General features: G+C 43.7%; 2 protein-coding genes across 2 annotated transcripts; both read right to left on the bottom strand.

The window, feature by feature from the left end:
• Positions 1–2,961: 2,961 nt before the first annotated feature.
• TRIM6 (tripartite motif containing 6) lies at positions 2,962–10,701 on the bottom strand. Its single transcript, XM_013008432.1, has 7 exons — positions 10,279–10,701; positions 9,780–9,875; positions 9,258–9,488; positions 5,948–5,970; positions 4,031–4,131; positions 3,757–3,783; positions 2,962–3,530 (listed from the first exon to the last, which is right to left on the bottom strand). Exons 1-7 carry the CDS (start codon positions 10,699–10,701, stop codon positions 2,962–2,964), a joined length of 1,470 nt encoding a protein of 489 aa, XP_012863886.1.
• Positions 10,702–25,663: 14,962 nt separating this feature from the next.
• On the bottom strand, positions 25,664–26,677 carry LOC101644228 (olfactory receptor 52B6). The gene is given in 4 exon segments (XM_013008438.2): positions 25,664–26,148; positions 26,151–26,340; positions 26,343–26,605; positions 26,608–26,677. Coding segments are annotated over 4 exon segments (1,008 nt in total).
• Positions 26,678–27,167: the final 490 nt, after the last annotated feature.

Below are 27,167 nucleotides of genomic sequence, written 5' to 3' on the forward strand. Positions count from 1 at the left end.
CTATTTCTCTTTGCCTGGCTCCTCTCATCTCCTTCTGGTTTTATATAGGACCCATTTTTTTTCTTTATAAGACCTCCTCTTTACTTCAATTAATTTGTAAAATACCTTCCTATCTGTGGTAGTTACATAATTCCACGTTAACTAGAAGACACATAAAAGTGTAGGGGGGTAGTCAACCCGTCACTCAGGTCACAGCCTGAGGGCACCTCCTTGAGGGTGTGGTCTTCTCATGAGAACCCTCGGAAACTCTCCTTCTCTCTGCCTTCACCTTTCTACAGGTGAACCCTGGTTTCTGCCAGAACCCTGGAGATGCGTCCACTGCCATTGGATCCACAGGACTTTGCACCCACAGGCAGGTGATCTCCCTGCATTCTGCAGCACTGCATGTGCTGCGTGAGTCTGAAGAGGGACTTAGGGCCTAGTTTCGGTTTTATGGACCTGAGTTGACTGGGCTGGGATGTTTTCGCGATTCTTGATATAAAGCTCTTTTTTACACATATCGCTGAATTTGTTTCTCTAGTCAATCTGATCTAACACACTATTTTTCCAGTTTGCTGTAAACTTTTAAGATCCATGCATTGTAGACTTGTAATGTCTTCAATTTGAATTTCGTTAACATCAATGATTTGTTACCAGTATTCACTGCTATATAGATTCATGAGTTATGGTCAATTTACATGGCCCTTGCAGCTATAATCCTTTATGTGATATTCTGGGTTTCAGATGATCTGTGGCTAGTCTCTTTTGTAGAGCATTATCTACAAATCAACAGGAATAGGATGAGATTAAGTCTTGACATTACCAGAGAATGTGAATTGGACCACATTTTAATGTACTTGGTCACTGTTGCTCTAAGGAATATTCTACAGCTGAGAAAAGCTGCCTTTGGATTGGCCTAAGAAAAAAGATGGCTGGTTATGATTAGTAGGTCAATGCCTACTGGAATCATTCTGCTAGAGGCCCCTTTAATAAGATAGTGGAGGGGTAGGGAATAATTCTATCTGGGTATTATTAAACAAGGTCAAAGATTATGTTGATTTGATTGCACCACATAACTCCCACCAAACCACCTTACATTACATGGGTCTGGATGGAAGGTGGGGGAAAATACAGATGTGAAAAGCCTATAATTGTGGAATGCCAGCCTGCTGCATATACCAGCACCCTGGTGGTGTAGTGGTGATGTGTTAGGCTGTTAACTGAAAGGCCAGCAGTTTGAAGATAAGACTTTCTACTCCCAAGTTGTAGTCTCAAAACCCACAGGGGCAGTTCTACTCTGACCTAAAGTGTAGTTATGACTAGGTTTTGACTTGATGTCATTTTTTTTTTTTTGGCAAGAAGCAGGGAGTGTGATTCCATCACCCACGGCCAGGAACAAGGAGTCAGGGTGGAGTTTGTGCTCTGGACTCAGCATCTAGCTCACCCTACTGATCTGCAGATTTGAACTGAATAGCATCCACCACCATCACCGGTGCAACGTTCCTAAACTCTTGGGACACGGCAGAACCCGAAAACGTAAGGAAATATTCTTAAGAGTGAATGTGTATGGGGGCTGAGGGTGGGGGGTGGGGGTGCAAGGGTGCTGGATGGAGCAGACTATTTGGACTTTGGGGCAATCTCCAACTCCTTGGAACTAATTTGGTATTAATTCTTATTAAAAAATTACTACAACATATATAAAAACATGGACACTTGCAAATAGAACAATTTCTTTGCTCAATGTTGCATTTTCTATCACCCGACAGACATTAGAATAAATGCAAAAGTATAGGCCTATTTCCATCATCAGCACTGATGAAAATCAGCCTAATGCAGTAGCAAAAATGAATCCAATCAGATAACGGAGCCCCTGCTGTTGCTGTTCAGTGCCCTTCTGACTTGGGGACCAGACAGAGAGCTGGAACTAGAAAAACGTTCGGTCCAAGCCTGGTTATAAAGTTACCGTAGCCTCCCTCTTAGGGAATATGGCAGCATACATGTTGCACCGCAACCAAATTTCTTGCCTTTGGATTCTGAGCATAGTCCAAAGCGGTGCTGTCTCGCTCCAAGACGGCAGATGAATGCATCCCTTTGAACGCTCTACAGTCAAGCTAAATGTCACCATCAGCTTCTCAAAGGGTCCACTGTGCCTCTTCTGGTCTCTGATTCTGGGGCTTTGACGTGTAATTTTCCTGTTCTGGCACTACGCTGAATCTGCCAGACTGTAGAACTTCACTTCTGCTCCTAAGAGTTGTCCCAAAGGTGAATGTTCATAACCAGCGTACTGCTGGAATAAACAGGTACCGTCAATATTTTCCACCAACATCAAAATTCAAAGGAATCAATTCTTCTGTGGTCTTTATTACTCATTGTTTAGTTATTTGCATACATACGAGGCAAGTGAAAATGACATGGTTAGATTTCAAAGCGACATCTTTGCTTTTCAAAAAAACAAACAAACTTTAAAGAGGTTGTTGGCAGCAGATTTGCCCAACAAATGAATAATGTCCTATTCCAAGAACTTGTGGTTAAGTTAGCATCTTAAACCAATCAAAGTATTTAGCCACATTAACAAAATAAAAATGTCCCTTAATGATTTCAATTAAAGACTAGATTGAAATTCAATTTTCCATTGAGTACAAAAACAGAAACCCAAAAGGGATTTAGAATGGAACCTCCCAAATTTGATTCCATGAATTAGTAATAAGTACACAGTTCTTTAAAGACAACATGCTCAAAGTCCCCCTATGTCTCATCCAATATCCACGATGAATCAAGAATGTCAACATTCACCGGTGAGTATATGCAGCATTGACTAGATGTTCAGAGAGCAGGAAGTGAGAAGATAGCAGAACGGGTCACAAGGTAGACACTCGGGAGTACATGAACTCTAAGCGCAGAAGGAACTGCTCAGACGTGGGGTCAGGGATTGAATTGTATCCCGACATTTTGTTACAGACGTAGCTGGGGACAGGAGAAGGCTCAGGAGTGTGGTTTACACAGGGTCATTGGGACCACACAGTTACAAGGATTAAAATATGGGCAAAGGGGAGTCGGAAAGTAATACTTAGAGAAGGTATAGATGGGAAAACCATGATTTGTGACATTATAAAAGGAGACAATACCAGCTTCATAGTCTAAGAAAACCCCAACTCGGTGAGGTGGCGTGGTCATGAGAAGCAGCAGGGAAGTGGAAGCGTCTTCATAGGCTCGGTATTCGTGCTTGTGCTTTAAGCCAATCACCCAGTATCCACTTTGAGGCCGATAGCTGGAGCTGCCATTCTGATGGTTGGTGTAGTGGTGGGAAGAGAAGAAGGTAGGTTCCACTGAATTACTGCATACGCCCAGAATCCAGTCCGTCTTGTCTTTCACATCGACTTCCCAGTAATGTCTTCCTGAGGAGAAGTGCTGGGAGCCCAGGACACCACAGTCATAATGCTCTCTCAGACAGGAAGGCCCAGGCAGATCTGTACCCACAAATCTCACCTGCCTTCGGTTTTTAGACAGAAGAAGATTTAAATTAGCCGTCTGCGGGTTCAGAGTCACATCCACTGTGGGAAAAAGTACACCATGAGCAGAGGTGAATGGGTACACATCTTACAGCATCAGGAGACAGGAACACGGGAAATGACTGGAAGCAATTGTTGCTCTGTAAGAATATTAGTGGGAGCGTTATAACATCTCCTGTCTTGAGAGTGTGGGGGGCCTTGTTTGGGGTGGGGCATGTGAAAGGGGATCAAAGCATGTATGCTCAAAGAGGCTTCGGTTTCTACTTACCCCAGAAGTTCTGGACACCTGTCAGATCTGTAAAGATTAAAACAAAGTCAAAGTGGATAAACCCCAAGGTCTTAGGACTAATAACACTCTGCTTAGTAGAGAGGAGGGGGGCGGGGGAGGGGAGGGTAATCTGTGGGGATGTGAATCACCCCTCCTTCAGCACACTACCAAGGCTCCCTCTTCTCTTCTCTACTAACCCAACTACACTCCCTGTCCAACTTTTTCTGACCACTACAGCAACCCACCATCCAAAGTTCCTTCCAACTCTCCTCACCTCTGAATGTTCGCAGCATCTTTTTCAGATCTGGGGCTCGAAACGTACTTCTCAGCTTGGTAGGAAGGACTTTTGGCTTCCTCAGGGTCCAAAACTCACTCCTATGGACAACAAGCCTTGTGAACCTCCAACCTTGGGTCCCTTCAGCTCCGCTCCCTCACCAGCCAGGCCGGCTGGGGAAGCCCTGGGACCACAGCACCGAAGACGGAAACGAGCTGCTCACCATCGTGTAAATGTCGCTAAGACTCCTCCAAACTGGCCTTCTACAACCCTCTGTAAGTATACTGTTTCTCTCCCAGCGCTACATTCTAAAGAAGGCATGACGGTAAATAATGGCTGAGGAAACCTTTGTGATTTCTCAAAAAAAAAGAGGTAGTTTGGCCCCAGGGACTCCAAGCAGCTATGGGGTATGGGCTTCAGAAGAGAATCTTAGGATTCACTCTTCTCAAAATATGACATTAACTGGAGAAAGGAGATGCCTTTACCTCCATGCTGAGAATGAAAATTTCAGAAGGAACAAGCAGGCTTTGTATTTAATGCATCTGTCTGTGAGAAAGTAGAAGATCCCACGTACTTGAGAAACTAGAGATACCGCCTTGCTTTAATGAGGCTCTAGAGCAGTGGTTCTCAATCTTCCTAGTGCTGCGACCTTTCATACAGTTCCTCATGTTGTGGTGACCCACAACCATAACATTATTTTTGTTGCTACTTTATAACTGTCATTTTGCTACTCTTATGAATCGGGCGACCCTTGTGAAAGGGTCATTCGCCCCCCAAATGGGTCACAACCCACAGGTTGAGAACCGCTGCTCTAGAGCATGTCACAGAGAACAAATGTTTGCCCAAAGACAAAGCCTCTCCTGAGACCAAAGACTTACCTTTTTATTAACTGAGAAAGGGGGAAATGTGAGGGGGTGAGAGAGTGATGCTCTGACTGGCCAAAGCCAGAAATAAAGGCAAGCATAAGGCAGTTGCTCTAAGAGTTGGTTCTCCAAACTTAAAAAACAATTCAAACAGATATCTGGCTATGATAAAATACACAGGTACAGAAAATCTGTGTCTTCTGAGGTAGCAATACACGATTAGAATCAGAGCAGGAAGCTATTATAAGGGGTTATGGAAAAGGACTCATGTGACAGGACTTGGGAAATCACTAAGAAACTCCTTATTCTTATACAGAACTATTGTCCTCTCGCGGGGAGGAGACGAGCCAGTCAGGGTGTAGGGTAGCAACGATGAAACATACTGGATCAGAGGATGTACACTGGTTCAGATAGGAACTGGAAACACAGGGAATCCAGGACGATGATCCCTCCAGGACCAGTGGTGAGAGTGGCGATACCAGGAGGGTAGAGGGAGGGTAGGGTGGAAAGAGGGAACCGATTACAGGGATCTACATATAACCTCCTTCCTGGGGGATGGACAATAGAAAAGTGGGTGAAGGCAGATGTCGGACAGTGTAAGATATGACAAAATAATAATTTATAAATTATCAAGTGTTCATGAGGAAGGGGAGAGCAGGGAGGGAAGGGGAAAAATGAGGAGCTGATGCCAAGGGCTTAAGTGGAGATCAAATGTTTTGAGAATGATGAGGGCAACGAATGTACAAATGTGCTTTACACAATTGATGCATGTATGGATTGTGATAAGAGTTGTATGAGCCCCCAATAAAATGATTAAAAATAAAATTAAAAAAAGAATGATTGTCCTCAATTCATGACCTCTCAGCACCCAAATTCTCCTTCCACAGAAGTCCAAATTTTTGAAACCCCAAAATTCTTATAATGAGTAACCCTCCAAAGTTCCAAATCATACCCCAATAAATTTTCTTTTTCCTTCCCCACTGATTATAAAATAAAGTCTATGTTTGTAGGAATCTCTGGAAAATACAAGGGAACCACGCCACTCGATACATACCTCTGTGTGACATCATTTATGTCCTAGGAAAGAAAGAGACAGGTTAAGTCGAGAATAGACTTTTCCCCTCTAATGAAGCCTCACCTGTATTCCCCATCCCATTTGCACGCCACTTTATGGGACGATGAGACTGAAAAGGGCCTCCGTGGAAAGGCATCACAACAGTGTTAAGAGCTCATGTGAGACATCAGGCAAAAACATGCATTCACTATTCTTACATGTTTTTCCATCTCCGTGTGCGCATGCGTATACACGGATATCATGTTACATATGTATAAAATCTACTATTTCCTACACAGAGTGCCCAGACCTGGAGAATCTGAGGTCACTAAGTCATATATGCACCTGAGACATTCACCTTCTGGTTACGAAGGATGCAAGTCATGGTTGTGCACAGGTTTTGACTCAGAGACCCTACATGACACAGCACACTTGCACCATCGTTTCTGCAAACAGAATGCTAGGTCTTTCCCCATGGGAAGCTGCCACAGGTTTGGACCACCGAGCCACAGCAACTCCTCAGGATACAAGCTAAGGGGCCTTAGATGTGGTTGTTCTCAAAGCTCACCTCCTTCAACACTTACTCTGCACTTCTGCGGACTTTGCCCATCGTTCTGATTTCAATACACATGAATGCATTGAGCCGAGCAAGGAAAGGAGCCCCCGGGCCCCAAATTCAAAATATTTAACATGACACTTAATATTCCTGCAATCGCTCTCTTTTCTTATCCTCCATACCCCTGAAATGATACCAGCACCCAGCTGCCAAGTTTAGGAAAGGACCATCCTAAAGATGACCATAGATTCACCGTGATACCATCTGTGACTAAACCCATCCTTTTTCAACTTGCAACTTCTTGTAGTCTCCTGATGGTTAAGGGTAGAATTGCCTGATTTCTGCTCAAAGAGCTTCAGTGATCCTTAAACAGCCCATATTTGAGCTATATGATACAACAATTGTCTCCAAATCAATGACATACATGGGTAAATCAAAGTATTGCCACCGCAGCGCCTCTTCACATGTTTAGGGGCTTGTACCAGAGGACACATCGCTCTACCACCAGGTAAACCTGTCTCTGTGATTGTAATGGATGTTTTGTCAATAACACACTAGTTTCAGTCTCAGGGTGCTTTCATCAAATCAAATCAAAATGAAAACAAGCCAGTAAGTTAAGTTAAATTGCTAAATTCAAGAGCTCAACTTTGAAGGTTTTGGGAATTCTTGTTTTGAGATTCCCCAAAGGTAATTTTGATTAGTTTTCTCCAAGGACATAGGAGGTCACAGAGGCTTCTCATGCAGAAGCTTTAAGGAAATGTAAAACTACATTGGTGAGCAAAAGGCCAGGAAATCTGGGAAAGGAAGAGGTTTTTTCCCAACATGACAATGCACATTCTCACGCTTCCAGGGTAGCAAAGGCTGTTCTCGGAGAATCTTAATCGTTAACATCACCCACTAATCTCCAGCCCTGACTTTGCCCTTTAAAAGTCTCTCTGTACTTCTTAAAGCTCAAAGAACTTTTCAAAGGATTATAATGGAAGTCCCTCAAAGATACTACAACTGCCATTTGGTCATTTAGTGTGGGGGTGGGGAGAGGACAACAGTGACAGAGGTGGAAACTACCTATATACATACTTGAGCTGAAACAGAGGATAAAGGACACAGCAAGAAACACTAGCTTTACACTTTGATATTTTTGTTTAAAAACATTTCCTTTGTAACAATACATTTTTTTTCATACCTTCTTATTTGGTTGCATTAGACAGGAAAATTCAAGGAATTCAAGGGCAGGGAAAGCCCTGTAATTGATGGATCTGTTAACTTGACAAATAGGATATCCAGGATTATATCAATCTCAAGGCACGGCTATGTTTAAGGCAGGTATTACTTCACGGTTTATTTATCTTATGTTGATTTCATTCTGAATTCATGCTGCACAATGAAGCCTTAGGCTTCGTCAAGCCAAACCAAACTAACTCATTCCCATCAATTCAAGGCCAGCTCACAGCCACCCTCCAGGACAGGGTAGAGCTGCCCTTGTGGAGCTTCGGAGGCCGTAACGCTTTACCGGAATAGAAAGCCCTATCGTTCTCCCAAGGGAGTGTCTCGTGGTTTCGAACTGCTGACCTTGCAGTTAGCAGCCCAATATGTAACCGATGGTTATCAAATATTAAGGATCAATAATGTCACTTACACAGATATGGAAAAGCAAAGGAGGAATGTCTGATTGAGAGGTCTGAAAAGATGGGGAGACAGCATCAATGCTGCAGTCATCCTTGGCATGGGGGAAGAGAGAGCACTCAGTGTAAGATATGAAAATAATAATAATTCATAATTTATCAAGGGGTCGTGAGGGTGGGGGAAGGGAGGGAAAGAGGGAAAGAGGTGTTGATACTAAGAGCTCAATAGAAAGCGTACATCTAGAAAATGATGGCATCATATGTATAAATACGCTTGATACAACTGATGTATGGATTGTTATAAGAGCTGTAAGAGCCCCATAAAATGATCTTTTAATAATAATTTAAAAAAAAGACAAATCAAACCATGAAAAAAAGGAACAGTGTCTTCTCAATGGGACTGAACAACAGAATTGTCTGTGAATGGATATATTAGAATATGTAAGATATGTCAATAATACTACTGTTAAAAAAAATCACTTACAACTGAATCCTAAAAAAAATAATAATAAAATGGCCATCAGACAGTCCTAGGAGCGTGAGAATCTACAAAGGTGCCTAGAGTGGTGACATAAACTGCATCGAAGCAGTAATTCTTATAGTTTGAAGACAGTTGGGAAGAAGCAAGGAGAAAGCTCTCGGGTAAGTTAACTGTGAAAATGAACATCAAGAATAAAACTGTATTCCTCCAAACAGAGAATGAAGAAAAGCTCCAGGAGGTGGAAATTAATTACTCACAACTCTGATACGAGGGCCCAAGAACAAGTAACCGACAAAGGAACTGCTGTGCAGTCTGTGTCGCCTCACAGCAACCAGAGATGCTGATAAATCAGTCGCAATGTACAGAAGGAGGCCTTACGAAGAAAACCATTCTCTGGTCCCAAATGTCCATGGTGGCAAAGCTGAGAAACGCTGCTAAGGAACACCATTCGATCTGACAGATCTCTAGGGTCTCTTATAAGTACAAAGAGAAGAGTGCAATGACTCTTAATTAATTATCTCATGCTTCGCCCCATTACCTCTACTTCATTTGATAAGGAAAAGGGACTGCAGCGACAAAGGCAACTTCTTTCTTGTCCTCAGAGGATGGCAGGCATCAGAAGGCGATTCTAATCCTGGTCCGCACCCTTACCTGTAGCAGCTCCAGCGCTGATCCCTGACACCGTTGCTGCAGCTCTGCAATGAGGTCGGTCAGGGCCTGGCTCTGCCGGACCAGCTCGTCCTCAGTCTCCTCTATGAGCCGCAGGCCCCTCCGCTCGTCTTCCTCCAGCTTTTTGAGTTCCCGCTTCTCCTCTTTGTCTAGAATACTTCTCAGCTGCTTAAACTGTCTCTGGACCCGGTGTATCTCAGTCTCCATCTGACTCTTCAAGACCAAGGAAGAGAAACAGACAGTCCTTGCTTACCCAGAAGCTTGAAACGATCACGGGCCGGAGTCTGAAATGAATGCTCACCTCTGCCCATGCTTCCTTCCCTATGGGATTGCTTCTGAAAGCTCAGGACCACGCTTGATGTGTACATCAAGGGCTACGACCATAACCAGAAAGGCTGTAAGCTCTTCTACACCAACATTCGGGATCAGGGCTCCTTTCACCCTCGGCTCCCACCCCCTGTCCAGATGACTGTGCCGAGGTCCCTCAGCAAGAGCCCCACTTGCCTTCCAGCGGGTCTTCTTTTCCTTAGTAACAGCTGTTAGCTTCGCCGCTTCCTGCTGCTCTTTCGTGAGCTTCTTCAAATGCTCCTGGAACAGCTCCTAGAACGAACACGCTAGGTCAAGCAGAGACAAGCTACATGTTATCTCAGTGCCCAGACATGAAACGAATGAGGTAGAGATTGTGCAGACCTCAGGGGACGGCTGTCTGTCCTGGGATGAAAACCCGAGGGCATCTGTCTATCTCTGATTCCAAAGCGCATGGAGTCCTTTATGCTCATTGCCAACATATCGCCCACACGGAACCTACCCTGTCCTCGTCTTTCTAACCCCCACATCCCCTTCTGCTCAAAAAGCCCAGCAGAACTCCTCTTGCGCTACTTGTAAGAAGGTCTCTATTCTTGGTCAGAAAGGACCTTTCCTGGACTCATCCTCCAGGGAAAAGGGAAGTACAAAGAAATCAGAGTAGAGCTCAGTTCTGTCTTGCTCAGCCCTACCCTCTTACCTTATACTCCTGGGCCACCTCCTCCACGAGGAAGGTGTGGTGGCCGCGGTGCTCCACCGAGTGCTCGCAGAGCCAGCAGATGATCTTCCCGTCCTCCTTACAGAAGAGCTGCAGTCTCTCCCCATGGGAAGCACACAGACTTGCTCTGGGCTGCGCCTCGGGGCAGGACGCTGCCTCCCGGAGCCTCTCTACTATGTTGGCCAGGTGCCGATTCGGTCGGAGGTTCGGAGGGTGGTAGCTGGCTCGGCACACGGGACAGTTGTTTCCTTCGTCTGGGATGACCTCTGATGGCTTGCTGTTCCCTTCGATACAGACTTGGCAGAAGCTATGGCCACAGTCTAGGCTCATGGGTTCTGTGAGGAGCTCCAAGCAGATAGGGCAGGTCACTTCATCTCGTATGTCCACCAGCACTGTGGACGCCATTGCCGTTCCTCTCGCTCCCCGCACCTGTGCCCCCTGACTTCAAAGGTGATTCCTGCGTACAGAATCCTGGGTCGAAGGACAGTGAAGAAAGAGGCAAGGTCAGAAGAAATGGAAACATGGCGTGTGCTGACTGTCCAAGAGAAAGAAGTCAGACACCGGGAATAATAAATACTTATCATTATAATTGTAAATGCTTTCGCTCATATTAGATACCAAGTTCCACCCTTACCGGAGCATCCACTGGAGGGAGGGAGGAGGAGCCCTCTCAGTATAATTACATCTTGAATTGCTAGGTCAAACTGCAAGGTCAGCAGTTTGAAACCACCTGCTGCTCAAAACCACCGGCCACTCCACAGTAGAAAGAGGAATTATAGTCTTGAACAACTCAAAGTCAATGAGTTGTTCAGTGATCAACTACTCTTCCTGTGTTTCTGTGACTGCAGTTCTGAGGCCTGCAAAAGCACTATTGGACACTAGATGGCAGGACTGAGTTCAGGTTCAGCTCACTAGATCGCCCTGCTCCAGTCCCAGGAACTTTTAAATGTAGATATTTATTTGTGGATCATGCCTTTCCCAGGAAGGCCTTTACTCTGATAGGTATTGCTACTGGCAGGGAATTTGATATGTGTCACCTTAACAGACCATCAAGTACGAGGTAAATGGGTCCAAATTACAAGGCCTGCAGTCACAAATCCACATGTAACTTTTGACTCCCCAAAGCCTTAACTTAAACGCCTATTGTTGACCTGGCCAATAATGATTAACACATATTTTGTATCTAATATACTGCATCCACATAAAAGCCGCATTTTCATTATGAGACAAAAAGATATTTTGCAAAAAGTGCATGGTTTTTGCACCTACTATTGTTGCTACAATGCTGGCTGCACAAGTCTCCTAAACTGGATTCCTTTATCTGGTATGCCAGGCAACTAGCTGCAGCTGCTAATCCAAATTTATGGTCCAGATCAAGCAATTCAACTTTCTCTGGTAATGTCCTAACTTCCTGCTTCTTGGAAACACTTCCGGCGTCATTTGAGGCGGTTTGAATGGGTGCCGTGGTGTTACTCAGGGTCAACGATGGTGTCCTAAATGCAATGAAACATGAGAGACTCCAGAAGATCACTTTCCACTGCTATGTCGTTTATGGGAGACGGACGGCTAATACAGAGAGACTTAGCATCACATGGCACTTAAAAAACAATCTATTGTGTTAAGTGGATCCACTCAGTTCAAACCCATGTCTTTCAAGAGTCACCTGTACTTACTGATAGCTCCTCATACACAGGGAAATCATATCTTGCAAGCAAAAAATTCCAAACCAAACTCCCTGCCAATAGGCCAATGCTGACGCATCGTGACTTTATAAGACCAGGTAGAATGACCCCTGTGACGGAAATGGTGATTGATGGGTTCTAAACCTGTTAGAGCTCTGGCTTCCAAGGATATTGGGCTATTTATAGGCAAAGGCTTAGAAATGTCTATTTGACTCCCGATGAGTTCAGCTGATAAAACCCTTCCCACTTCTGTGACTATCTTTGCCCAAAGTTCAGTAAGTATTTCTCCCTCCCCGAATTTGTCCTATTGTCTCCTCTACTTTCCTCAATCCTTGGATAAAGCATAAAATGTTCTCCACCTTTCTTTCATCAAGAGAGTCATCTGGAGGAAAGGTCAGCAGAGTCCCTACACTGTGGTAATCTGTACGTAACAGAGTCATTTAGATCACGAAGTCTCACCCCAATAGATTCACAGGAGTTTCACTGCTGAGAATAGGATATAAATCTTACGTCCTAAATATATTAGCACTGGCTTTGAATGAGGCAGAAGTGGTCCCTCATTTACCTGGGTGTTGTCTCTCCTTGACTGTTAAAAGAGGAACCATAGTGAACCCTCCTAAGTCCTCAGAGCCCTGCCACTATGACAGTAAGGAAGGTGCTGCAGGGATACACAAATGAAAATTCGTTCTTCAATTTCAGCAATCCCCTTTTAAACACTCAGGTCTCTTAGAGTAATAATAAGTTAGCTCATTCCTAGGCAGGTCTGCCTCAGCTGTCCCCTCATAGGAACTTTCTTATGGCCTCACTGTGAAGCCACCAACTCCTCCACCCTTTCCCTCTTTCTTAATTTAACTTCCTCATGCCTTTCTTCAACCAGCGCTAGTTTATAGGCTACCGTAGGAAAGAGTTACAGTCTCAGAAACCCATAGGGTCACTATGAGTTGGCATGGACTGGACATCAGTGAGTTTTATAGCCAAATTCTTAAAGAATTAAAAATGTCCATATTTGATTCACTGATGCTGCTAATGCAGGCAACCAAACCCACTGCCATCAAGTCGATGCTGACTCACAATGACTTACAGGACAGGGCACAACGGCCCCTGTGTTTCTGAGACGGTAATTGTTTACGGGCAGAAAGCTTCCTCTTTACTCTCAATTCAGGCAACAGCCCTCTCAAGAAACAGACTTAAATGCAGGTCTAGGTTCCTTTGCGACTGCTTCTAAGCCTGAAAGTTCAAATTCAGAGAACTGATGCAACAAGACATAGAGATCCTCTCGAAAATGTTATTTCACTAATTTTTGAACCTCGTTCCTAAAACCCTTTCCTATAGTACCAGTCTTTGGGACAAGACTTGCCTCCGGGTCCTTCCATTTGGCTGTAGCCATCCATATGGCTGCTTCTCCTCAATGTAATAACATGCAGCAAATTCTATGAATCTGATCTCTAATCAAGATGGTACGTTCATGCAAAAATACCTGTGGATTTTCACATGAGTCAGGAAAGTCTTTTTACAATAGTTCTTAACTCAGATTTAGCCCAAGACCAAGGCTGTATGACTACCAATGGCACTTGCTTTAGGGTACATGAGAGACCCCATCTGAAATATAATTTAAAGAGAACATTTATTAAGTCTTAAAAGAGACAAAGACAACACAGATCCATCATCTGGATGACCCTAACACAAAATTAAAATGTGCCTCTCCCCCCCTTCCGATCCCCCCCCAGTCACAATTGAGAAAAACAGTCTATGAAGGGGTGAAGGGGTGGGGGATGGGAAGGCGGCAAAAGGTCACAAAATCATAACAGAAAAGTGGGTGAAGGGGGACGTCAGTGTAAGACACGACAAAATAGTAATGATTTATAAATTATCAAGGGTTCATGAGATAGGAGAGCAGGGAGGGAGGGGGGAAAATGAGGAGCTGATTCCAAGGGCTCAAGTACAAAGCATATATTTTGAGAATGATGAGGGCAACAAATGTGCTTGACACAATGGATGGATGGATTGTGATAAGAGTTGTATGAGCCCCCAATAAAATGATTTTTAAAAAACAAAACAGTCGTAATTGGTGGCAGATGAATACATCACAATTACAGGTGGGACTATAGAACCAGGAATGGGACCAAGCTTAGGACACATACATTGTTATCTATAAAAGGGCTTACAAGATGGTCCAAGGCCTTCTGACTAAGGACAGGGCTTATAGGATAGGACTCATGTCTAACAGACCCCTGTCCAGGTACAGTCACCAGTCAATTTACTTCCATTAAAGGCACACAAAGGCAAGTCGCAGAGAGACTGCCCTTCCCCGGGCTGGCCAGGGAGAAGTGGTAACAATCCTTTTTCGGAGGCATTTGTCCTGAAAGATCAGAAAGCATTTAATGGAGGCTTAAGCTATGTGTGGGCTCTGCGAATGTTTTCACTGCCCTCCACAGCCTTTGTAAACCATGGGTGCTCAGAACTTAAGCTCTAATACACATTGGAGGGGAAATAACAAATTCAGGCAAATTTCTAGAATGAAAAAGTAGTTCTGCCAGAGAATTTAAAGACAAACCAGTTGATATCGTTTTCCATATTTTCTTTCTCTGAATTCTTTTCAATCTCTTTAATATGTATATGAGTTCCATTCTTTAAGGCATATAATAATGCTTCCTGGCTTTTTTGCAATTCAAAATACCAACAGAAAAACCCTCCCCCAACTGACCTTGACTTACTTTCTATCCCTGTTTCTAATTTGCACTTTTAAAAGGCCAATGTAGCTAATTCACAACTTCCCCATTTAGGTCAGTGGATTTTTTTTTTAGTTAATTTATGCCACTTTCCCCAATACTGCACACAATCAGGCCTGCAATTCTGTGCCACATGGATAGCAGGTGTTCCGTGTGGCAGACGGTCAATATAACTTTTGTTCTGGTTATTTCCTTTTTAGACTTAAAAAAAAAAAGCTTCAAAAACGGAGCATTCTTTTCCAGTTTTTCTCTGACAAAGCACAAGGAAATTATTTTATGACAGCTAACAGGAGTCTTTTTCAAAAGGCCACACCTGTACTTCTTTCCCATGATGTGCTTTATTTTTCTACTTTAAGGACAATATAATTAGAATACACTGACATCTGAGTTTAAAATAAAACAAGTAACTGTATATTTCTCAGTTACCTATGGTCTTGAGAAAGGCTCTTAATACACAAATCATTCTCTTCCTAACAGAACATTCTCTGTGGATTAATTTTAATGAATAGATTTCATCATCTTATAAATGTTTTATTTGGTCTTAATGTAAAATAACGGATACATTTTGAACAAATGAAGGACATGTACGTTTGTGTGGCTTTGCTGGCCTTAGAGTAGAATCTTGACATTCGTATCCCTAATTTTATACATAAAGAAGCCAAAATGTCCCTAGCTAAGAAAACCAAGGTCTAATTTCTTGAACTCTGCAGAGAACTATTCTGAGTTCTTATTTGAAATGCATTTTGGTTTTCTTTCTTTTTTCTTTTGGTGTGTGTGTACAGGGATAGATTCCCATTACCTGCTAACTGGAATTGACCTTCTAATATGAGGACACTGGAAAACTTTTTGAATAGAAACAACCCTTTGAGAATTCCCAGGCATTTTAGGAACCTAATAACGAGAAATTCTTAAAATATTGCCTTACATAAATCTTCTTCTCCTTGAATCAATGTTGGATAATTTACGAGTTTAAAAACAAAAAAACAAAACAAATCCACTGCCTTCTTGTGCATTCTGACTCAGAATTAAAAATCAAAACAAAACCTCATTGCCCTCCAGTAAAGTCTGCCGCATATCGACCCCAGGGAATGGGCAGAGCTGGCCCTGTCACTGGCCCAGGAGACAGTCTTTCCAGGAACTGAGGGCTTCATCTTTCTCCCTTGAAGCTGGCCCTGGATTCAAACTACTGGCAGCCCAATTTGAAACCACTATGCCACCAGGGCTCCTTTTGACTCATAGGGCAGATGAGGAAATCATAATATTGAAACATTCCTTAATTGAAAATAAACAAACAAACTTGTATTTTGACTAAAAGTAACCATATATTCTTTTATCACAATGTATGTTAACATATGAGGGGGCTTCAATTAGCGTGGAAAAATTCCATTTCCGACGAACTTTTGGAAGCCCTTGTATCTTATTCTCTACTGTATTCTTTCAAACACTGTTTTGATTGCACACTTTTTAAAGCTAGGCTTGGTGATTGTGCATAATAATGATAATTTGCGTTTACTATTTGTCAGGCATCTATGTATGTAACTTCTGGCTCATTCTTCTAGATATAAGTATTACCATCCGATCTTATACATGAAAAAACTATGGTACACAAAGAGGTGAAATATCAGGCCCTGAGTGCAGACAGTATCTAAAGCTCAGAACACATGTTCTGAAACCAAACTCACTGCCATCAAGTTCAGTGGCGACTCAGCGACCCTCTAGAGGGGGTTTCTGAGGCTGTAACTTCACCAGAGTTGATAGCCCCGTGGACAGCCCTGATGGTCACTCAAGGAGCGGCTGGCGGTTTCGAACCGCTGACCTTGCAGATCGCAGCCCAGCAGGTAACCACTCCACCACCGGGGCTCCGTTTTTGCTAGTTCTGCTTGTATTAAAGAAATAAAAACCAAATAAAACACTAACACACCCCCCAAATTAATACATTAAAACGTCCTTATAATATTGTCTCATGGGTTTCAAGACAAATAAAGTAATCTAATGGGCACCATCTTTCTCAGCCGTGTCACCTCCCGGGTAGGAGGGCCGGTACGCGGCAGGCACCGAACTTGAAGCCGTGGGTGCTCTGCGGGCAGCGAGCGAGTGCGCGGCCAGCGACGGCGGGGGCCGGGGCGCGCCTCTCGCCGCCTTGGGCCGATGCTGGCTCGGATCCTCCCGGAGGACCCCGGCCCGGGCGGGAACGCTCCTCCCGACTCGCGCGGGGAGGAGTCAGGGTCTCCGGGATGGATCGACGTCTGCACTTCCCGAAGGCCGCGGGCAGGGAGTCGGGGAAGGGGTTCCTGTCCCGGGAATCGAGCCCGCACCGGGCTCTGCGGTTCATTCCAGAGCTGCCTTCCCCAGGCCATGGAGCGTCCAGATCCGGGTTCTAAGACCCATGTTCAGAAGTGCATCTGCGGTGCTTCTCCCTCCCCCCACCCCCCTAAACGGGGGTCAATTCAAAAGTGCAGAGAGCCCCCTCATCTTCCTCCACCGCGATTCCCGCCGCCCCACAACGCGTCCTGTGGAGTGGGTCAACATCCCCCCTCTGGCGGGAAGACCAACGTGGCTAGAAGGTGAGTTCGCTCAACTAACCTGCGACCTGCGACCTGCGGCCCACTCCAGAGGCAGGATCCGTGCCGGCGGCCACAATCCCCTCCCAGAAGTTAAAGGGCTCCAGGGAAAGGGGCGGTCCGAGGGAGGGGAGGCTGCTGATAGGGCCGGTAGGTCCCTCACAACTTGGAGTCCGGCCTACTCCAAAGGTGTGGGCCCAGGTAACCCATTAGTCTGAAGGAAAGACCAAGTCGTTTTTGGAAGGCAGTGGTGGAAAACTGCGCTGCTTATCTGAATCCGCGAAAAACACCGGAAGGTCAACGTAGCTTCATTTTGCTTCAGCTTTCCAACATCTTAGCGTGTACTAATGCTTACTTACGGATAACTAGTTGTTTTCCCTAACTAGTTGTTTCCCCTAACTAGTTGTTTTCCCTAACTAGTTGTCATAGAGTTTACGATGATTCCTGACAACCCCTTGGGTATCAGAGTAGAACTAAGCTCCATAGGGGTTTCAGTGGCAGATTTGGGGGATGATCTGTGGGAAGGGGCCCTGGGGGCATAGTGGGTTACCCCATGAGAGAGATACTAACGGCAAAGTTATCATTTCAAAACCACTAGCAGTTCAATAGGAGAAAGATGAAGCTTTCTACTCCCTTAAAGAGGTACAGTCTTGGAAGCCCACAGGGTCAGTTCTACTCCACCCTTGAGGGTCAACCACCTTCGGAACTGATGTGGTGGTGAGTGATAGGAGATAGGCCTCAGGCAGAGTGAGGGAAAGAGGCCAGGTGATGGTGACAATGATGGTGACAGGAGTGGCAGGATATCTGGAAGGGGATCTCAATGGCCTGGGACAATCTAATCTTAAGGCTGTAGATATAAGACCCCTGGGGTTCATAAAATCCAAGACCCTTTTTATTGGCCTTTGCTTACATATTTCTTTGTCCATGCCCAGGCAAGACCCAGCTGAGAGGATCTGGACAATTACCCCCCACACCTGAGAGGATCTGGACACAGTTCACTCAGTCACCACTCACTGGACGCCCCGCCCCCTGTGCTGCATCAGGTGCTATTCTTTCCTTTCCAAAACTTCGCTTTCTGCTGGCCATTTTGTGGCCCGTGAATCCATCTTCCAATATCGAGGCCAAGAGCTCCTGGACACCTCAGAGCAGTTGCAACGATGGCAGTGAGTTTGAGTTTGGGTTTAAGGTCTTTGTGCTGAGTAGCTTCTGGGTGGACTTGGACTTCCAACCTTTGGGTTAACCCAGAATAGTACCTGTTGGCATCATTCAGGGGCTCCTAGTACATTTCTACTTTATAGCAAGTCCAAACTTAAAACAAACGTGAAATTTTTCCAATGTAAAGTTATGGGTTATATATACATACATATTTCACCCATAAATCTTTACTTTAGGTCCTTCTAAAGCAGTGGGTCTCATCCTTCCTAATGCCACGACCCTTTAATACAGTTCCTCATGTTGTGGTGACCATAAAATTTTTTTTTTTAACATTTTATTAGGGGCTCATACCATAAAATTATTTTTGTTGCTACTTCATAACTGTAATTTTGCAACTGTAATGAATCCGGCGATCCCTGTGAAAGGGCCACTTGACCCCCCAAAGGGGTCGTGACCCACAGGTTGAGAACCACTGTTCTAAAGCTTATAGAGCCTGGGGCCTATAGCAACATAGTTCCAGAAAATAAGATAATAAAAATGCTGGACTTCCTGTTCTAAGGGTTCCAGATGAAGGTCACAGGGGCTGGAAGTTCAGACTGGGGGGTGGGTCTAGAGAAAAAGGCATGTTGCATCTGCGAATAACAAATCTGACCTGAAGCTTGGGCAATGTGGAGATCATTGGACTGAGTCTAAAGAGATTGCACAGAGCAATCCTCAGACACTCCTCCATTGGAGGCCACTGGAATCTAACACCAGGAATGCAGACAAGCATACCTCATGCCCCAGTGTTGTGTAGCCATGTGATTCTTCATATTCCTTCTTGTCAGGGTTCCGGGTACAACTCCCTGGATATTGCCTGTGGGTGATGCAGGTTGAAGCTTGCTTCCACCATGAAATGCTCCTGAGTCTCATGGCATAAGCAAACTGTCCGAGTGTACGCACACCTAAGGCCCCTGAAATATAAGGGGATGTGACCAACATGCTGAGGCTCAAAGGTGAAAGGGGCAAGAGCTCAATCTAAGATTGGGCCCTGAGAGCTGAAGGGCCAAATGAAAGAATTTGCGGAGAGATCGTTGCCAAAAGTAGGCTAAAACTGGAACAGATATCTTGAGTGTTTTATTCAAATCACAATTGATGTTAATGTAGACATGCATATAAGATCTGTTTAAAGCCTTCCACAAAGAAACTCAGTGTTAAAAAAAAATGAAGATGAACATAAATAAACTGTCACACCTGGAAAGGTTTAAAAACGATTTTCAGATGAAGTCTTTTAATTGTTTTAGAGCTGAAGCTCAAAGTAATATGAGGTTTGGAAACATGTGAGTGGGAGAGAAGAAGGGATAAGTCCTACTTTTCCTTTTTAATGCCCTTTCAATTCCAATTATATAGAGTTTAAGTCATCATTCATTTGGATATTCTCAGGACTGAGAATAGCTCTTTATGACCTTGGAAGAAAGTCAATGAAAAGAGTTGTCTCAAACACATAGATATTTCTTCCTTAAACTATGTTATATTCATAGTTCAAAGCCTCCTTACTCAGTCTCCCAAACAGGGATTCAAAGAATCTTTATCCCAGGCATTTTGAAATTTAAAATAATGAAGAATTCTTAAGGCAAGATACCATATATACATGGAAAAGGGCAGATACTCTCCCTTTAATTCCAGACTGATCTTGTTTCCTTCATGGAGATGGTGAGACAAAAATTTTACTTTCTACTTTTTATTTCCCCACTCATTCCTCGATGCCAGGAAATTTGGAAGATAGCTACTTGGCCAACTGGCTGTTAGAGATCCATATTTGTACCCATTCTAAAGAAAGGTGACACAATAGAATGCCCAAACTATAGAACAATATCATTGATATCACAAACGACTAAAATTCTGCTGAAGATCCTTCAACAGTGGCTGCAGTCGTACCTCTGTTCTTTGGCAGCCCATGATGCTGTCAGTACTGTGTGCCAGCACCGGAATTCAAAGACACTGATTATTCTTCAGTCTCCAAAGGTTCAAACCAGATTCGGAAGAGGACATAGATCAAGGGATAGCATTGCTGACATCAGATGTGGCTAAAAGCCGAGAATTCCAGAAATATATTTACTTGTGTTTCCGTAAGTGAAAAGGCATTCAACTATGTGGATCATAACAAACTGCGGATAGCCTTGAGCAAAATGAGAATTCCAGAACACTTCATTATACTCATGCAGAACTTATACTTGGGACAAAATGCAGTTATGGGAACCGAACAGGGTTTACTGCATGGGTTAAAATTAGGAGAGGTTTATTTCAGGGCTGTATCCTCTCACCATATTTATTCAATCTGTATGTTGAGCAAATAATCAGAGAAACTGGATTATATGAAGAATGCAGCACCAGGATTGGAGGAAGACTCATGAACAACTTGTAATGTGTAAGTGACACAATCTTGCTTGCTGAAAGTAAGGAGGATTTGAAGAAGTTCTGATGAAGATCAACAATAACAGCCTTCAGTATGGATTACAACTCAGTGTAAAGAAAACAAAAAAGTTCACAACTGGGCCAGAAGGTAACACCATGACAAAGGGAGAAAAGGTTGAAGTTGTCAAGGATCTTGTTTTGCTTGGATCCACAATCAATGGAAGCAGTAGTCAAGAGACCAGAGGCCACAGAATATCAATTAATCTGATGCACCTGTGTTGAAAAGCAAGGGTGTTCTGTTTCGTTTTTTGAGGACTAAGGTGTGCCTGAAACAAGCCACTTTATTTTCAGCTGTCTCATATGCATGTGAAAGTTGGACACTTAATAAGGAATTCAGAAGAAGAATTGATGCATTTGAATTACAGTGCCAGTGAAGAGGATTTAAAATAACTGCAAAAGGAATAAACAAATCTATCTTCAAAGAAGTGCAACCAGAATGCTCTCTGGAGGCAAGTGATGGAAAGACTTCACCTCATATACTTTGCACACATTGTCAGGAGGGACAAAAACCCAACAACTCACCGCCATTGACTCCATTCTGACTGACAGAGACCCCGTAAGGATAGTCTTCATGGGTTTCTGAGACGGTAATGCCTCGTGCGAGTAGAAAGCCTCATCTTTTAGAGGGACTGTGGAAAAGAGGAAGGCCCTCCATCAGAGGGATGGACACAGTGGCTGCAACAATGGGCTCAACCGTAAGCACAATTGTGAGGCTGGCACGGGACCAGGCAGTGGCTCCTTCCATTGTGTATAGGACCAGGAGGAGTTGTAATGGACTCAAAGGCACCTGCATCTACCAATAGTGTTTTTCTTTTCATTTTTCATAATTGTTGTTATTGCTCTTAAGTGAGACACATTTGCTTCTAAAGAGCTTTCTGGCTGTATTTCCTCCCAAACTAAAACAAAAAACCAAACTCATTGCCATCGAGTGCTTGCTGACTCAGCGTGACCAGATAGGACAGGGTAGACTTGTGAGTTTCCAAAACTGTAACTCTTTAAGGGAGTAAAAAGACTCCTCTTTCTCCTCCACAGCAGCTGGCTGTTTTGAACTGCTGACCTTTCAGTGAGCAACCCAATATGTAATCACTACGCCTTTAGGGCTCCATTCCTAAACTTAACAGCATGTGTTAATTTTCATGTCAAATTACAATAACATGAAATACAAAGGGGAGCTTTTACCTTGGGTTATTACCATAGTGTAATAATATGGAGCGTAATATGAAAGAGCACTCTAAAACCAAGGGACTTGTCATAATTAAAATGACTGACATGGGTCTAAATCGGATGCCATTTTATCTTAGGCCCATTTTTCTGTTCTTTAGACTACACAACCTATGACCGTAACTTTTTTTGACCAAGATATTTTGTTCTGCAATAGTCTGAGGTAGCTCACTCAGAGTACAACAGGAAAAGAAGGCGCCACCTCTTGTATTTAGGATTAGTGAACCAGCCAATAGTAAATAGTGATCAATGAGTCTTACATAGCACATTGGGTGTCAACAAATTTAATATGCCCCCATACTCTTGTCCCACTCTGTAAAAAGTCTTGATAAAATGCATATGTTCATATTTCTTAATCAGAATATCACTTTAAGCATTTCCTTTTAGTTCTTCCAAATTTGCAATTTTTAAAGCTGAATAAAACTATTTTACAGTAATGCTTCATATTTGACAGTAGGTCAACTGTGTATGCTGATGACTAACCTGCTTCCATTAAGAGTACAACCAAGAAAACCCTATAGAGCATTTCTAATACTGTGGCATTGTGTGATACTCACCTTCCGTGTTAGTCCGGGTAGACTAGAGAAGCAAATTTATAGACACTCATATGTGTATAAGAAAGAGCTTTATATTCAAGAGCAATAGAATAGTGAGAAAACATCCCAGCCCAGTCCAGATCAAGTCCATAAGTCTGATAGTAGCCCATATGTCCGATACCAATCTATAAAGTCCTCTTCAGACTCACGAAGCACATGCAATGACGCCAAAAGGAAGCTCACAGGCCAATGGGTAGTAAATCTAAGGTATGACAGGCATGGTACATATTCTGGGTGCCTTTGGAAGTGGGGTGCTATCTCAGTTTCCAGTGACCTCCATAAGAGATCATTCAACAACTTAAAACTCTTGTCCATAGATAAACCTCTGTCAGCGGCACACAAGTACCATATGGTAAATATGATGACTATGCAATTCTAAGCCAAATCTGTGTGACTCTACAACTCATTCACTGCCAAGAGGTTGATTCCAACTGAAAGTGACTCTATATGACAGAGTGGTTTCTAAGACTATAAATCTTTTATAGGAGTAGAAAACCTCAACTTTCTCTTTTGGGGCCATTGGTGGTTTTGTACTGCTGACCTTGTGGTTAACATTCATCTCAGTGTGGTTTCCAGCATTATGATGACTCTTGCCTACTTTCAGTGCATTTTAGTTCCCAGGTTGTATAAGTTAGGTTGGTTCTGTCTCCAGAGATTATGCCTAGGCACATCCTGGGTACTTTTGAAACCCATTTATCAGCCAGTGTTAATACCTTCAAATATCCTGCCTCTGGGTTTTCATTTCTTTAATAAAGAATTAACCAAACATTCTCAAGTTTTGCCAAGGAATCTAGATAAATCTTCCCAACTTGATCTTAACATAACTAATTGCTCTATATCTATCGCAAACACATGCTACATATTCTTCTCATATTATCCTTTCTTTACTGCAGTTTTCATGTTTCTGTGCTACTAGCTTGCTGTGGGGCAATGAAGTATTTCTCTGCTACTCTGGTTTGGAGTGGCCTTTTCTAGTGGCAGATCAGTAGAGCATTTCAGATTTGAAATGCTAACGCCATAGAGATTTGACGTGGGGCCAGGGGTGGCAAAGGAGCAAACAAATCAGGCACTCACTGAAGATATCCTGAGTTAGTTCCACAGAAGAAAGATACCCTTTCTACAGAACAACTTGAGTGGGCATACCAGGAAACCAGGACTATGAGGTTGATCATACTTAAATACCACAGTGGTTAGCAGAGAGTCTCAGATGAATCAAAGGCCACAATTGATAGGAGGATGCTTCACATATTTCAAAAAATTATGCATATATGTATATATATAAAGAACCAGATAACTCTTTCACCAAAAGGTGTATTTATATTATCAAACTAGAAAATGACCAGGGCCACACCCAGAAGGACACCCTGGAGAGATCTAGGCAGAAAGGCTCTTAGAGGGCGCCCTGATGCCATTATCATGGTTTGCTCCTCCTCTCAGTTTCTCTCAGTTCCACGGCTGTGTCAGGGCGATTCTGTTTCCAGGGATCATGCCTAGTCGCATCTTGAGTACGACTCCCAGGTCCTACCTGCACATTTTCCTGCCTCAGACATCTCACAGAAATTAGAATTCCCATGGCATAGTCAGCTTCTTTCATTCTCTAAATTCTTTTCTGATTGGTCAGGAAAACGAATGGCAAATCTATCCTTAAATTTTCACTATATGATACTTCATTGATTTTCCAAAGCACTTGCCCATTGAAATCACCTGGGAACTTTGACATTTTATTGATGCCATGCCCACATATTCTAGTTTCCACGGTAAGAAATTGTGGTCGGAGCACAGAGAGTTTATGCAAGTTCCGCTGGTGAGGGTCAAACAAGCTTAAAGGCACTGCCCTCTTGCACAGCAACACCATAGGGCAGGGTAGACCTGCTCCTGTAGGTTTCCCAGACTGTAACTCTTCACGGAGTAGAAGTGGTTGGCAGACCAATGCGTAAGCACTAGCCCACCAAGGCTCTCTCCAGGTGACTGTAAGGGACGTAAAAGTTTGATAAACAGCAGATTCTGAAGGATAACCCCATTTAAGTGACAGAGATCTTATTCACTGCAGTCCAGTCAATGCTGACTCCTAGTGGCCCCTGTGGACTTTCCAAGACTGTAACTGTTTGCCGGAGTAGCAAGTCTAATCTTTCTCCTGTGCAGTTTATGGTGGTTTAATTACTGCTGACCGGGCTATTACATTTCCTCTATTTTTTCATGGGGTGGTGAGGAATTAGAAGCCAGGAGCATTAAAGGCAAGCTTTCTTCTGGTTCTTTAATGCTTCCCGCCCCCCACCCCCCCATCCCCGGCCCCTCCACCAGCACTGTCATGACCCTAATTCTACCTTACAAATCTGGTTAGACCAGAGCATGTACATGGGTACAGATAAGAGCTGGAAACACAGGGAATATAGGACAGATAAACTTCTCAGGACCAATATTGACAGTAACCATACCAGGAAGGTAAAAGGAAGGTGTGGGGAGAAAGGGGGAACTGATGACAATGACCTACCTATAACTCCATCCCAGAGGGATGGACAACAGACAAGGGGGTGGGAGGAGACATCAGACAGTGCAAGACATGAAAAAAATAATAATTTGTAAATTATCAAGGGTTCACGAGAGAGGGAGGGGAAGGGAGGGGGAAAATGAGGAGCTGATACCAAGGGCTGATATCAAGTAGAAAGAAAATGCTTTGAGAACGATGATGGCAACAAATGCACAAATGTGCTTGAGACAATGGATGTATGTATGGACTGTGATAAGAGTTGTGTTAGCCCCAATAAAATGATTTAAAGAAAAGAGAAAGTGGTGGGTGATATTATTATAAATGTCAGAGAGAAAGAGAGCTTTAAGAAGAAGATGTACTTAAATAATTTCTGACATGAACAGGGATAATATGAGAAAAAGATGTAGCCAAGAGGGTGGATTGGATGTAGAGCAATTGATATGGGTCTAAAGGGATTGAGCTGAGATCAAGTTGGGAAGATTTATCTAGACTCTTTGGCAAAATTTGAGAACATGTGTTTAGCCCCTTCCAAAATCTGTTTCGCCCTCACTCCATAAATAATGGGATTGCGCATGGGTGGGATGACCACACAGATGTTGGCTAGGAGAATGTGGACATAGCGTGGGATACGTCTTCCACCAAACCTGTAGGAAAAGACAGAAAAGAGGCAGGGGAAATAGAAGAGTATGATGACACAGACATGGGTTCCACAAGTGGTCAGCACCTTAGACTGCGCATCTCAAGAGGGGAGGCAGAAGACAGCTCGGAGAGTGTGAATGTAGGAACTGGAGATAAGAAAGATGTTCAGTCCTGTAGAGAGAAGGGCAACTACTAATCCATACCAGACATTGATGGAGATATCTGAAGTAGACAGACGGGCAATGCCTATGTGCTCACAAAAAGGATGTGCAATAATGTTGCTTCGGCAATAGTGCAAGTGCTTCAGAAGAACAATGGATGGAAATTGAGGACAAAGCTTCTGGTCAGGCTGGCAGTAATGATCTTCCCAATGACTGTAGTTGTGAGGATTGTGGCGTATCTCAGAGGAGAACAGATGGCCATGTAGCGGTCAAACCCGATGGCCAGCAGGATAGCAGAGTCTGCTATGAAGAGGACGTGGAGGAAGAACATCTGAGTGAGGCAGCCATCAAAGGCAGCCATCAAAGGCGAGACCCAAACCAGAAGTTGGCCAGAACCTTAGGCATGGTGGAAGTAGAGAGAAGAACATCAATACTGGCTAGCACAGATAGGAATATGTACATGGGTTCATGCAGGCTTGACTGGGAGAGGATGACCCAAATTAGAATGCCATTGCCAGCGAGGGCAGCTACATACATGGCACATACGGGGATAGAGAGCCAGATGTGCAGGTGTTCCAGCCCAGGGATGCCAGTGAGGAAGCAGCCTGCCACATGTGGGTCAAGTTGTTCAAAGCAGCTAGGCTACTGGCAGATGCAAGGGCCATATTTTTCTGTAGATCCCTCACCTGTGTCATAAGAAGATAGCTTCAGAAATTGAACACACTGGCAGAATAAACATAAAAGCTTGCAATGACCACAAGATCTGCACAGTATCATAGGGGCTACACACACTTGCAGGTTCTACAACATTGGCTTGACACACAGACACCTTCTCTATAGACATTCATATGTGGGTTCTGCCTAAGGGTATGCTTATAGAACAGGCCTATAGACAACCTGTGTTTCCTTGTTGCTGATGTTGCTAGCTGTCATAGAGTCAGTGTCCCTAAGCACAGTGCTGGGAAGTGCTGCCTACTCCTGTACCCTTCCATAGTCAATGGATGATCAGACTATTGTGATTCATAGTTTTCATTGAATGCTTTGCAAAAATAAATCACCAGGCCTTTCTTCCTAGTCTGTCCTAGTCTGAAACCTGTTCAGTTATCACAGCAATATATAAGCCTCCAGTGACTGATGAGCAGTGGCAGTACATAAGGTACAAGACTACATGGCTGGGGTTTCTTG

This window comes from Echinops telfairi, unplaced genomic scaffold (genome assembly GCF_000313985.2).
Source record: "Echinops telfairi isolate 266 unplaced genomic scaffold, ASM31398v2 ScPeMD7_41;HRSCAF=154, whole genome shotgun sequence".
NCBI lineage: Eukaryota > Metazoa > Chordata > Mammalia > Afrosoricida > Tenrecidae > Echinops > Echinops telfairi.

What these genes read in the sequence shown, in the direction of transcription:
- TRIM6 (XM_013008432.1), bottom strand. Translation starts at nt 10,701, where the DNA reads ATGGCGTCCACAGTGCTGGTGGACATACGAGATGAAGTGACCTGCCCT. An exon ending in AGGTGGCCCAGGAGTATAAG is followed by an intron (nt 9,876 to 10,278) that starts GTAAGAGGGTAG and finishes TGTTCGTTCTAG; the next exon opens with GAGCTGTTCCAGGAGCATTT. An exon ending in GATGCTGCGAACATTCAGAG is followed by an intron (nt 3,784 to 4,030) that starts GTGAGGAGAGTT and finishes TAATCTTTACAG; the next exon opens with ATCTGACAGGTGTCCAGAAC.